The 14439-nt window shown below is 43.0% G+C and overlaps 1 protein-coding gene across 1 annotated transcript in view; it reads left to right on the top strand.

Annotated features, from left to right (window-relative positions):
* The window catches only part of C6H12orf56 (chromosome 6 C12orf56 homolog), a 91833-nt gene that overhangs the window by 66462 nt on the left and 10932 nt on the right, over positions 1-14439 (top strand). Inside the window, exons 6-9 of the mRNA XM_075553233.1 lie at positions 3765-3909; positions 6829-6935; positions 7890-7979; positions 13365-13488. Of these exons, the coding sequence (XP_075409348.1) occupies positions 3765-3909; positions 6829-6935; positions 7890-7979; positions 13365-13488 (466 nt within the window). The remainder of the gene's footprint in view (positions 1-3764; positions 3910-6828; positions 6936-7889; positions 7980-13364; positions 13489-14439) is intronic.

A 14439-nucleotide genomic window follows, 5' to 3' on the forward strand; every position in this document is an offset into this window, starting at 1 on the left:
CGTGACCCTAGTCTCCACACTCAAAGTTATTGTGCTTTCTTCCTCCATGCTTCTCACCAATCCTTCCTTTTCTAGAATCTTTAGTAGAAAGACTTTTCTTTTCCAGAAAGTCATAATTTTTGTGACAATGTTATGAATTTGGTAAAGAAGAATGTTATAGGATTTTTTGTTTATTTGTTTTTAAAATATCGGGAGGATAGTGAACCAGAACCCAAATTTCATTGGGTAGTAATGGGATAAATGGCTGTTATCACAGGATACTGGGGCAGGTGCTAAAAATGATTTGACCTTTCATCAATAATTCTTAGAAGATTGACCTAGTGGCGGCAACAATGGGTTCGAACAAGAGGACTTGTGAAGATGGCAGGGGCAGGCTGTGTTTCATTCTGCTGTACGTGAGGTTGCCATCAGTGGGAACCGACTCAAAGCCCCTTAACACCACCACCCCACAGGGCACAGAACTTTTCTCCTGCTACTCTGCATCCCAACTTTCTGTGTCATGAGTTGTGTAAGCTGTCACAGGCTCTTTCACTTCTCTCGATTCATGGGAAAAGGAAGGTGCTTTACCCACTCAGTCCCTTCACTGGTTTTAATGAGTTCATCCATAAAATGGATTCAGCCCAGAGCCGGCCCACATTGCCTGTGCTCCATTCAGGGCAAGTTGTTATGGCTCAGTGGGAAATGGAAATTATTTAACACGGAAATGTTAAAGTTTTTGAGAATCATCTGAAGGACCGGGACCAAGACACAGATAACTACTGTAGGGTGAGCTAGGATTAGTGTCATGTAAGAAATGCAAATAAAATGCTTGGGCAGAGGGCCCACTTTCAGCTGGTGGGCTTAGGAAAGCTCAAAGGAGGTGTTCAGCTAACTATTCTTCAAGTGAGGATGGCGGGGTAGCCGCCCCCACAACCGAATGGGTGCAAGGGGTGGTTGTGTAATTGAGGGGTAAAATTAAAGAGACATTAGACAAGATAAAGCATGCAAATGCTCACTTCCGGGACTGCCATGACTTGAGGAGCCTGGCCCACGCAGAGAGAGCGAATATATTTCCAACCAAGGCTTATAGACTCTAGGGAGGTGTGCAAGCCCCCCTAATTACAGGTGTAATTACAGTTTACACATGTAACCAAGTGGACTGTATCCTAACCCCTGATGTCCCTGAATACATTGGAGGAGAGCATTGGCACACATCTGCTCCTGTAGTTAAAGCCGTCTACCTAGCAATCAGCCCCGTGCTTATAAGAGGTAACTTTAAGGTAGCATTTTTATGGGAGCATATAGTGGGGAACACTATTAATTATGAGAATATGATTGGGACTCACCTCCAACTCACACACATGAAGACCTCCCTCCATTCCGGAAACCCAGCCTGCCAGCTTCTTCATACATGGGAATAAAGGATTCATCCGTGTGTATATAAACAGCTGTGCTGGGGTGGGCGGGACCGCGGGGACTCAGATGCACGTAATAGCTCTGACTCTCTGGTGTGAAAAGGATTCCGTTTGGGCTCTCTGATTTTCTCCAGGAGAGCCTGAGAGCTGGGCGCCAATGGTGGCAGCTCTAGCCATACACGCCTCTGCCTTTTCCTCCCAAAGGGCAGGCCCCACGGGGGCTTAGAATCTGGGTCAACTTAGAATTTGTGTTGCTTTATGCTATTTATGGCAAGGAACACAGGCTTTTCCTATAAAGTCGTGATTTAAAGTTTTCTTTAGAAACTTCTTTAAGCAAAATGAGAGGTCCCTGGGTGGCCCACACAGCTTTGCTTAATCACTAACCTACGCCCTGCAGCTTAAATCCACCCAGCAGTGTTTCTGCAGGAAGACTCAATGTTCTGCTTCTTAAAATCCTTTGATTAGGGGCTCATACAGCTCTTATCACAATCCATCCATCCATACAAATGTAAAGCACATTTGTACATTCATTGTCCTCATCATTCTCAAAACATTTGCTCTCCACCTAAGGCCCTGGCATCAGCTCCTCATTTTTTCCCCTCCCTCCCCGTTCTTCTCTCCCTGATGAGCCCTTGATGGTTTATAAATTATTATTTTGTCATATCTTGCCCTATCCGAAGTCTCCCTTCACCCACTTTTCTGTTGTCTGTCCCCCAGAGAGGAGGTCACATGTACATCCTTGTAATCGGTTCCCCCTTTCCAGCCCACCCTCCCAGTATCGCCACTCACACCACTGGTCCTGAAGGGATCATCCGCCCTGAATTCCCTGTGTTTCCAGTTCCTATCTGTACCAGTGTACATCCTCTGGTCTAGTCAGATTTGTTAGGTAGAATTGGGATCATGATAGTGAGAGGGAGGAGGTAAGCATTTAGTAACTAGAGGAAAGTTGTATTTTTCATCGTAGCTACATTGCACCCTGACTGGCTCATCTCCTCCCTGAGACCCTTCTGTACGGGGATGTCCAGTGGCCTACAGATGAGCTTTGGGCCTCTGCTCCGCACTCCCTCCCTCATTCACAATGATATGATTTTTTTGTTTTGATGATGTCTTATACCTGACCCCTTCGACACCTCGTGATCGCACAGGCTGATTTGCTTCTTCCATGTGGGCTTTTGGCTGCTTGTTTACCTCCAAGCCTTTAAGACACCAGACGCTATATTTTTTGATAGCTGGGCACCATCAGCTTTCTTCAGCACTTTTGCTTATTCACCCGATTTGTCTTCAGCGGTTGTGTTGGGAAGGTGAGCATCATAGACTGCCAATTTAGTAGAAGAAAGCATTGTTGCATTGAGGGAGCACCCAAGTGGAGGCCCAATGTCCTTCTGCTACCTTAATACTAAACCTTTAAATATATGCACATAGATCTATTTCCCCATCTTCATCTATAAATATATTTGCATATGTACATGCCTTTATTTAGTCCTCTATAAATGCCCTTTGCCTCCTAGCTCTTTCCTCTATTTCCTTTTACTTTCCTCTTGTCCCACTATCATGCTCAGTCTTCATTTGGGTTTCAGTAACTCCTCTTGGTTACATTACCCTTGATCATGCCCTACCAGGCCTCCTACACCCTCCTCACCACTGATTTGGATCACCGATTTGTTGTTCCCTTGTGCCTGGTTTTGTTATCACCACTACCTCCCCCCCAACCTCCCCTGTCCCTTGTCCCCCAGGAACTGTCCGTCCCGTTGTTTCCTCCTCCAGATGGTTCATCCAGCCTGTCTTATTTAGACAGACCTGCGGAGGTGATAACATGCTGAGGTTCTGCTTCCATAAAGAGAGAAGGTACTTGAGACTGTGGGGCAGTTCTGCTCTGAAGCACACGGGATCGCCGAGAGTCAGAGTGGACTCCATGGATACGCAAACAAAAAGTTGATTTAAAAAGAATTTGTTAAGCAAATATTATCACATATATAGTTCATGCTCCCAAGCAAACTGACTGCCTTGTAGTTGATTCTAGTCGGCCCCACGTGTTTCATAGGTTATGGTCAGTGGCAGGTGAGCAACTGGGGTTCAGCAGACTCCGTCCTCTGAGTTAGGCTATGAAAGAGAGAGAGGTTTGGTCGGGACAGTGAGAACATTCCTTGCATGGGCAAAGCTTGAGTAAAGGGGTATGGGCAACTAGTAGCTTTAAGGGGGAGGGAAGGTTCAATTTGGAGGATGAAGCTCATCTGATGACAAATAGGGTTAAAAATGCAAAACTTAAAATTCCATTAGTAGTAAAGTTTTCCAAATTTGTCAATAAGAGTTGGTAATCCTAAACTGCCATTTCTGTCGTTCCTTTTTATGGAAATGTTTTTGTTTCTGTAGATCAGAAGAGAAAATTAAGCACTTCAGTCAGCTTAAATCGGAGCTCTTTCTTAAAGACAACACCCTCAGGAAGACATTTGATTTGATTACAGAACTCAAAGCAGCAGCTCAGAAAAACTTCATTTTGAAAAGGCTTTTCTGGAAAGTAGGTGCTTTGGTCTTCGTCGTTAAAACCGGTTTCATCTGTTTATCCAATGCAGCCATTCAAGCATGAATTAAAATATGAATGTCTTGCATGTTGATGCTATACTTCAAAATGTTGGTTAAATTTATGTAATCATGTTGTGTTAGTCTGTGTGTTTGTCCGGGTAGACTAGAGAAACAAATTCATAGAGGCACTCATATGAATATAAGAAAGTGGTTTATATACAAGAGCATTTGAATATTGAGAAAACATCCCAGCCCAGTCCAGATCAAGTCCATAAGTCCAATATTAGCCCATATGTCCAATACCAGTCTTCCTCAGACTCATGAAATACATGCAATGATGCCAAATGCAAGAGGATCACAGGCCAGTGGGTGGGAAGTCTTGTGGATCAGTGGCGTTGTAAGCATCTCAGTGCTGGCAGGGATCTCCACGTGACTTCTCCAGCTCTGAGACTCTGGCTGCCCTCAGCCTGTCTCCATGTGGCCTGTCAATGATGTCTCGCAGGGAGTGAGCGTGTGTCCCGCCTCCAACGAGCTATTTATCTCCTTAGTGCCTCCACATGAGGTGATCAAGCTGCTACCTTCCACCTCTTCACTCTTCAGGCTCAAATTGACAATGGATTATGTAACTAACTCGAACATTTTCTTTGCAATCAGTAATGTGTATGTGCTAGGCGTGGGGGCGGAGGACAAGAGGACGCAGTGAAGGTGTTAAAACGTTAGCTCCTTTGGCTGGACCGAGTCAAAGGAAAGACAGATGAGAAACGCTGGCATGTGATATTTTAGTACAGACAGAAACCTGGAAAAGTAGATTTCAAGATGTGTTCCCCTACAATAAAATGTACCTTTAAAAAAGGAAAATGTTGTTTGAGCAAGGTGCTAAGCAATCTGACTTGGAGCCAAGCTGCACACATCCTTTATTTGCCCGGGGGCCGGGACAATTGGTGCTTAGGGACCGGATGTAGTTCTGTTTCCAGAGAAGGCTGGCTAGACAGGAGAACTCCTTCTGAGGAACTTAAAAAAATATATATTTTACAAATTTAATTGTGTTGGGGCTTACAGTTCTTAAAACAATCCATAAATCCATCCATTTTGTCAAGCACATTTATACATATGTTGCCATGATAATTTTCAAAACACTTTCTTCCTACTTGAGTCCTTGGTATCAGCCTGTCATTTTTTCCCATTCTACCTCTCTGATGAACTCTTGATCATTTATAAATTATTATTATTTTCATATCTTATACCAGCCGCTGTCTCCCTTCACCCACTTTTCTGTTGTTTGTCCCCCGTGTATGTGTGTGGGGGGTGGTGTTATATGTTGATCATTGTGATCAGTTCCCCCCTTCTCCTCCTACCTTCCCCCTATCCTGATGGTATTGCTTTTCTCATTATTGGTCCTGAGGGGTTTATCTGTCCTGTGTTAGTAGGAGGGGCTTCCCAGAAAGGGGCCAGCATTTGGATAGAGTGGACACTGGAAGAAGTAATCAGATTGTAGATGCTCATGGGGATCGCGTGAAGGGAGATAACCCCCGAAGACTGTGCACAATGAGGAACAGCAGGTTTCTGCACATAGGTATTATAATCAGGTGACGGCACAGACATTTGGCCACATAAGGATCTTGTTTAGAGTTTCAGAATCCCAGGATGTGGGAGGAGGATGGGTGAAGACAGACAGGGAAGTTGATTAAGAATAGAATCAGCCCATGGGAGAGGTCCGGAAAAGAACTCAGGGCCCAAAGAAGTGACAGTAGATTAGACAGACTGGCCTCAAAGTCAGTGTGTAAAACTACTACCCTGTGCTAATTTGTCAGGTGCCTGGCTGTATGCATCTTGCTCCTATTCTCTCTTACCTTCCTCTACCTCATGCCAGACCGTCTGAATAAGGACATGCACATACTTGTCTAAACAAAGATTGTGGGTCAGCAAGGGTCCTGGGAAACAGGTGAATAAAGAAGAATACTGAGGGAAGCAATTACAATCCATGTCACTGGGACCAACTTGCCTGGTTTCGTGGGCTAGTGCTTATTTCCATGCTCAGTTTCTCTCATGAGACTGGATGGGGTCATGAAAACATCGGTTTCTCCACTTTTACGTCGGCGTCTATATTGGCAGTAATGGAAGTTTACATTCTACTATATTAACGAAAGCAGCGATGTTGTTCTGGATCTTTTTCAAAGTCTACAAGTTTGGTTTGGTCCCTGTGAATATCTTTTCCTTTACATCTGAATTTTCCGTGATTGAGAACGTACACAGCAGCAAGACATACACTGATGCAGCCGTTCCTACACGCTGCCGTGCCGTGGGTCCATTCTCAGGTTGTGCAGACAGTCTCACGTTGCCGGTTGCATCCCACCCACATCGACAATGACAAGAACGAACACAGTGCTCACAGAAGACTTATATTTTTAACTAGTAAAGCTAAACTATTGTTGGGTTTGACTAAGATGCAAGGAGATACTTTTGAGTTAAGCTTCACAGGTTATCTCAGGGCAATAATTTCAGGAGTGCATATACCTTCCGTTTAAGAGCCTTTTCATTTCCTCACCGAAGACAAATTATTTGGGGAAGGCAGGAATTATAATTGCTCCCACTGAGTATTTCATTGTGAGGTGACGAAAGCCCGAGATGACACACCTGCTTCTGGGTGATCTCCAGCAGTAATGACTGAGCCAGGCCTGGAACGCCCCTCCTAGCATCAGCCCCTGCCCCGTGCACCCGCATGGTGCGTTCCTGTCAGTGGCTGTACAGGAAAGAATGTGACCACTTTGGATTAGGCTCATATTGATGAAAGAGATTGCATTTCACCGCCACCTGAAGCAAAGAAGAAAGCCTTCTTTGGTGTTTTTATTACACAAGGATAGAGCGTATTAACAAGCAATACCCTAATCATCTCTTTTCCCACTTGCTTTCACAGGCCAGTGACCTCTTCTACTTCCTAGTGAACAAGCTTCATGAATACTTGCCAGAGTCTAGAGATAAGAGCGCCCTTCAAAATAAAAGCCAAAGGACTGATGAGCTGGTGTAAGTACACACTGCATAATTATAAATGATGTCAAAGATGAGTGAAAGACAACCAACCAAAAGTCAAACCACCGATTTCAACTCACAACAACCCTACATAGAGCTTCTGAGACTGTCAATCTTTACTGGCGCAGACAGCCTCATCGTTCTCCCTCAATGGGCTTGAACCACTGACCTTATTTATGGTTAACAGCAAACCACAGCACCACCAGGCCTCCTGAAATGGAAGCCAGTGGACAAAAGAAAATGTGTATTAATGCTGGTACAAGTCTTGATTCATATAGGTTTTAAAATACAGTCTTTATTTTGGCCCAGTTTTAAAGAAAATTACCATTAAAAAAGCTTAGTAATATTGGCTACCTCAAAGGAGAAATATGGGTGTCTGGAGGGACTGATGTAGGACAGACCTCTTTTATTGTATTCCATATTTCACCTTTGAAATGTTGAACCTTGAGAATATATTACTTATTAAGGAGCCCTGGTGGTGCTATAGGATAAGAATTGGGTTGCTAACCATAAGGTTGATAGTTCAAATCCTTCAGCCGCCTCATGTGATAAAGATTTACAGTCTTACAAACCCTATGTAGGGTAACTATGAGTCAGAATCACCTCAATGGTAGCTTGTTGTTGTTGTTTGATTTATTTGAGAAAGAAAAAGAAATAATTAAAAATGATAAATAGAATATAACTATTATTAAAATTTGGGGGGAAATAAATGTACAAAAGTTTTGAGGATGACTCCTAATCCCAATATCCAGCTACCCATTCATTCCCCCAGGTATTTCTGAGTGCTTTCTAGGTAGCAGGCACACACTAGACACTTACCCGGTGTGGGTAATTTGTTATATAGAATTTCCTTCCTGTGTTTTTTTCTATATGGATTTCAGGATGCAAGTTGATAATGATTACAGACTCCCCAAACTGTCAATCACCACACTTCCCTTTGTCTTCTAGGACATGCATTGAAATTGTACAGACTCTTGGATTGATGTTCAGAGAAACAGAAACCGAGTTATCTCGCCTGAATACATTAGCAGCTAAGAAGTAAGGTCTTTCTGAATTTGGGATCTTGTAGTTGCAACCCCTTAACTATTGTTTGTAAAATGTTCTAACTTCTCAGTTTGACTCCTTGTTCTCCTGTTATTTATCTTTCCACTTCCTTCTGTGATACACAGATTAATTGGCGCATGCTGAGCTCTCTCCCGGGAGCCCTGAGAGCAGCTTAGTGGGTTATGAATTGGGCTGCTAACTGCAAGGTTAGCAATTTGAGACCACCAGCTGCTTCCAGGGAGAAAGAAGAGGACTTTTGCTCCCACAAAGATTTATAGCTTTGCTTACCTTATAATTAAATTTTTAAAAAAAAGAATCTAGTATTTGACTATCCAGCCAAGTCATTTATTTACCTTGAAATAAGATTTGAGTTGTAACTCGAGAGTTCAGATTTCTTTTCTTTTTTTTATTGAAACAAATGGATTTTATTGAACTTCTTTATGTATACTGTCAACATTTATTGAAGTCATATTTTTAAATCATTTTATTGGGGGCTCATACAATTCTTATCACAATCCATACATCCATCCATTGTGTCAAGCACATATGTACATTTATTGCCATCATCATTCTCAAAATATTTGCCTTCTACTTGAGCCCTTAATATCAGCTCCTCGTTTCCCCCCTCCCTCCCCACTCCCCACTCCAAGGTCGGATTTTTTGATTGCCGACTTAGTGACTTTAAGAGGTGACATGACTGCTAATATCGCCTGCTACCTAGTGTGAGGCTGACTAGAAGACGCAGTTTTGTGGCAGCCCGAGAGGTCAGCGCTGTTGGAAGAGAGGAACAAACACAGAGAAAGAAAAGGAACCTGCCGACAGGGAAGGACAGGAATCCACATCCCAACCTCACCCAGAGCTCCACACACAGCACTGGTGTTCTTACCGATTCTCAGCCAGCAAAAAGGAGAAATACTCTCGCCTATGAGAAATTCTCTACCTGTAACAGCTCTTTGGAATTGTGAATAAAACCAGAAGACTAGTATTCCAATTAAAAAATAAAGATTGATAGCTTTGGAAACCCACACGGGCAATTCTACTCGGTCCTATAGGGTCACTATGAGTTGGAACCAACTCACTGGCAGTGAGAGTTCTCTGCCCTTCTGGATTATTACAGGTATAAAGATTTCCCATAGCAAATTGAGGAAAGAACTGGGAGGCAAAGGACATTTATAGAGGTCTAAATACAGGCATGTATATATGGAAATACATTTATATACAATGACAGGAAATAGATCTATGTACATATATTTATTTATAAAGTTTTACAGTAGCAGATGGACATTGGGCCTCCACTCAAGTACTCCCTCAATGCAAGAACAATTTGTTCTAACACGGCATCCTGTGATGTTCATCTTCCCTGACACAATCGCTGGAGATAAAATGGGTGCATAAGCAAATGTTGTGAAAAAGCTGATGGTGCCTGGCTATCAAAAGATATAGCATCTGGGTTATTAAAGGGCTGAAGATAAACAAGTGGCCATCTAGCTGAGAAGCAATAAAGTCCGCAAGGAAGAAGCACACCAGCCTGTGTGATCATGAAGTGTTGATGGGATCAGGTATCAGGCATCAAAGACCCCAAACAAAACAACAAAACAAACAAAAAGCATATCAATGGGAATGAGGGTGGGGGGGGCAGAGTGGAGGCCCAAAGCCCATCAGCAGTCATTTGGACACCCCCTGTCAGAAGGCCACAAGGAAGAGAAGAGCCAGTCAGGGTGCAGTGTAGCATTGATGAAACATACAACCTTCCTCTAGTTCTTTAATGCTTGCTCCCCCACCCTACTACCATGACCCCAATTCTACCTTACAAATCTGACTAAACCAGAACATGGATACTGGTACAGATAAGAGCTCACAACACAAGGAATCCAGAACAGATAACCCCCTTAGGACCAATAAGGGGAGCAGCAATCCTAGGAGGGTAAGGGGGGGACAGTAATGGGGAACCGATCACAGTGATTGACATATGGCCCCCCTCCCAGGGGGATGGACAGCAGAAAAGTGGGTGAAATGAGACAGTGGTCAGTGTCAAACATGAAGGAAAAAAATAATAATTTATAAATTAATAAGGGGATATGGGGAAGAGAGGGTCGGGGAGGGAGGGGGAAAATGAGGAGTGAGGCCAGGAGCTCAATTAGAAAGAAATTGTTTTGAAAAAAATGATGACAACATATGTACAGATGTGTTTGACACAATGGAAGAATGTATGGATTGTGATAAGAACTGTAAGAGCCGCCAATACAAATACAGAAAAATGAAAAAACAGACACAAATGCACAATAAAATAAAACCTTTAAGACAAAAAAAGAGATTTTTCTTAGCATATATTTAAAAAATCATTTTATTGGGGGCTCGTACAATTCTTATCACAATCCATACATCCATTGTGTCAAGAACATATGTACATTTGTTGCCTTCATCCCTTAGCATATTTTAATCTTTTGTCCTAGCCTTGAACTTGAAATCACAAAATTTCCCAAATGTCCTTGTGTCCTTATAGCCTCATGAAAGCGTTTCCCTCCTCATTATTTTCCTAAGTAGAAACTTCAGTAGCTTCATTTTTATTGAAATGTGCTATAATCCTCTCATATTTTAGCACTTTCCTGGTTAAGTCCATATATGGTCACGGCAATTGACCTAGAATTTAAAAAATTTCTTTTCTTAGCCCTTCATATATGATGTTCTGAAAAGAAGCCATTGCTGAAAACAAAGGGCTATAATTAAACATAACCACAAATGGAATGTCAATTCAAGCCCAATATCAGGAAAAGCTTCTAAACGGAGTGTCCTGTAGATTTTGGGAGCGAGTTCTAAAAGTAAGATTGGCCATTTTAAAATAGCCTCAATAAAGCATTAGCAAATATCCTGTAAGACATTTCCTGCTTCTTGTTGAGAAACGTGCTCACTGGCATGGTGCGTCTTCTCCGGATCTGCAACCTCAGCTGACGTTTTCAGTAGGAGAAAGAAACCACACCAGACTCTTCTGGTCAGGTCTGCCGCACGGTGACCCTCTGGGGGAGTGTGGAAGCGCCCTCACGCGTTTCTGAGGTGTGACTCCATCTGAGGGGGGGGTGTTGTATTTTTATTCAAATTTTAGTTAATCATGAGCTTCTAAAGTTGGCAGTTCACAGTGATGATTTCAATCATTATAAAAAGACTAAAAATCCTCAACAACAAAAATAGAAGCCTCCGTGTTACTGGAAAAAGAGATAGTCTCCTTTAAGCCCTTGTGAAAGGAATATTATAGTTCTTGATACTTTTCTTGTAGTCCTATTTTTAAATTATTGTATTAAAGCTTACGCTTTAAAGCAGCGGTTCTCAACCTATGGGTCGCGACCCCTTCGGGTTTCGAATGACCCTTTCACAGGGGTCGCCGAGTACATCCTGCATATCAGTGACTTACATTACGATTCATAACAGTAGCAAAATGAGTTATGAAGTAGCGACAACAATAATTTCATGGTAGGGGGGCACCACCACATGAGGAACTGTATGAAAGGGTCGTGGCATGAGGAAGGTTGAGAACCACTGCTTTAAAGCTTAAATCTACTCTGGTATTGTCTTTAGTTACTCAAAACTCACTGCCATGGAGTCAATTCCAAGTCATAGTGACCCTGTAGGACTGTCGCTGGGGTTCCTGAGAATTTTAATGTTTCCAGGAGCAGAAAGCCTCCTCTTTCTCCCAAGGAGCAACAGCCCAGCGTGTGACCACGCACCACAACGTGCCCTTGTCTTTACTGAAGCCACTGGCCTTTCTAGTGGTCTGCCTTCAATTCCTCTTCATCCGTAAGAGGGAGCCTCGAACGTGCCTGGGAAAATGGCATCAGAAGATCCTGGAAAATGACCGTGCACTTTGGGAGCCCCTCAGACATGGCTATATTTTACGTGCAAAGGCGGAGTTGTACTTTCACTACTCAGGGCGTGCGTTTTGAGTTGTGATTTTTTTCTTCAAATAAAAGGCTAGATTATTCAAATGTGTGGTCATATTTAAGTGAGTAGTTTTTAGTGTGGGTTTGTGCACATTGGCCTTTGAGCTACTAGTTTTATGAACTAGTAGCTAGGGATGTTCTCCATGAGCCCTGGGGGTGGGTCAGGTAAGCGTTGGTCTGTAAAGTACACAGTTGGTGGTTCAAACCCACCAGCTCTGTGGGAAAGATGAGGCTTCTGCTCCCACAAATGCTTACAGCCTCCGAAGCCCTATACAGCGTCTCTGCATTGGAGTTGACTCTGTGGCAGTGGTTCTCCACCTTCCTCAGGCCGCGGCCCTTTCAGACAGCTCCTCATGTGGTGGTGACCCCCAACCATAAAATGATTTTCCCTGCTACTTCCTCACTGTCATTTTGCTCCTGTTATGAATCAGGAGACCCCTGTGAAAGGGTTATTCAACCTCAAAGGGGCAGTGACCCACAGGTGGAGAACCGCAGCTCTGTGGGGTGAGTGGTGAGTGGTGTTCATGAGGGAGAAAGGGAGGCTGCTTGCCCTCATGTTTAGTCTTAGAAACCCTAAGGAGCAGTTCTACTGTCTTAGAGGGCCACTATGACTTGGAATTGACTTGATGGCAGTGTGGTGGGCTGGCTTTAGTGGTGTTCCGTAGGCCTGGGGACCCGGTGGTTAATGCTGTCCTGCTGTCCTAAGACAGCCCACTGAGACCACCAGTTGCTCCGTGGAAGAAAGATGTGGCAGTTGGCTTGCATCAAGATTGCAGTCTTGGGAACCTTAGAAGCAGGTTCTCCTTTGCCCTGTAGTGTTGCTAGGGACCAGAATGGATGGGGGGCCAATGGGTTTGATCTGGATTTAGTGGTGGTCAGTGGAACTTTTGTCCCTGAAATGCCCTGCTAAGGAAGGGTTCAGGTGTCCAATAAGCTTAGGATCAAATGTGAGTGAGCATTTTGAAGACCGCTGTGTATTGTCTCCGTCCTGGAGAACCACACTGGGCGCTATCAAAGCCTCGGAGAAGCCTGGTCGTAAAGACAGACTTAGATCACAGAAGCCATTTGGACCTTAATAGTAACACGAAAATCCCTTTGGAAAATATTGCTATAATTGAAGTTGCTCAAATGACCTTGAGATCCAGGTTTTTAACAGTTTTCCAAGCAATGTAGTTCCTTATATTTCTTTTTGAGCAAAATGTATTTTGAGGCCCAACGACTGAGAAACGATTTTACTTGAAATGTCTTGTCACTACACATGCACGTGCGATGTAACTCGGACGGAGGGCAAGGCAATACATAGGAGGGGAGGTCAGCCGAAGGGAAAGGGACTGTTCTGTGGTGCTTGGTGCTCTTAAGTACAATGGCATGTGGTGTCTGCGAAGTTCCTTTCACTGCTTGTCTTTTCAGAAATTGACTCATTAATTGCCTTTGTTTATTTTTTCAGGGGAACATTGTTTACTCTTTTGGTCATTTTAATTAGTGAGCCTCAGATTCCAAAATCTTGTCCGATGTTTGATATCCAGCTGGAGACCGATTCCACTTTAGTTGAGATGTCTTTTGATGCTGAGGTGAGATGAACATTTGGCGGGTAGACTAAATATTAACATACAGGAGTCCTACCTTCTTTATTTTAATGTGGACCATGGCCTTGCAGGCTACAGAAAAATTCTATATTAAATCAAAGAGTACAAGTGTTGCCATTGATCTCAAAAGTGAGATAACTTGTCCTTTCGTTATTTGTATATTCATCTTTTAAAAACCTGTCTTAAAGCCTGCTGTGCTGAGAGGAACCCCGGCGGCCCAAAGTTTGGGTTGCTATTCCAGAGTCAGCAGTTCAAGCCCACCAGCTGCTCCCTGGGAGAAAGATGAGACTGTCTGTCTGCTCCCAGAAAGATTTACTGTCTTTGCCCTATAGGGTGACTATGAGTCACAATGGACCTGAAGGCAGTGGGCTTGTTATATATTAAAATCATTTAGCATTCTTTTAAAACAAATGAAACTATATCTGTGTATAGTGTTTTTTATACATGTGTCTTTCTACAGTAGAAATCCTATGGGTAAAAAAGTACTATCCTTAGAGATTTGGGAGGGTTAACTCATACCTCAGTTTACCTTTGGAAGCCATCTCTTTCTCAACTTGTGTGAGCAGTGCACATTCTTGATGAGAGTTATATTTGTTTTTTCAAGGGCTCTGTCAATACAATAGAAATATCAAGTTGCCTAGAAAGTACTTATTTGGAGAGAATAAATTGACTGTTGTTGTTAATTAATTTTGAACCAGACTAACATGGATTTTTTTAAAAGGATGAGCCATAATTGAATAGTTCTTGAGCATATCATCAGAGTAGTATTTTAGGAAGCTCTTGCATTTACTAACTCAGTAAATATTTATTGAGCATCTATTATACACTGAACAGTATGATATGCAGACAAAACTCAAACCAAACTCAATGCCATCGAGTCAATGCTGATTCATAATGACACCCTATGGGTTTCCAAGACTGTTTTTATGGGAGTAG

Source organism: Tenrec ecaudatus, chromosome 6 (assembly GCF_050624435.1).
Source record: "Tenrec ecaudatus isolate mTenEca1 chromosome 6, mTenEca1.hap1, whole genome shotgun sequence".
Lineage (NCBI taxonomy): Eukaryota > Metazoa > Chordata > Mammalia > Afrosoricida > Tenrecidae > Tenrec > Tenrec ecaudatus.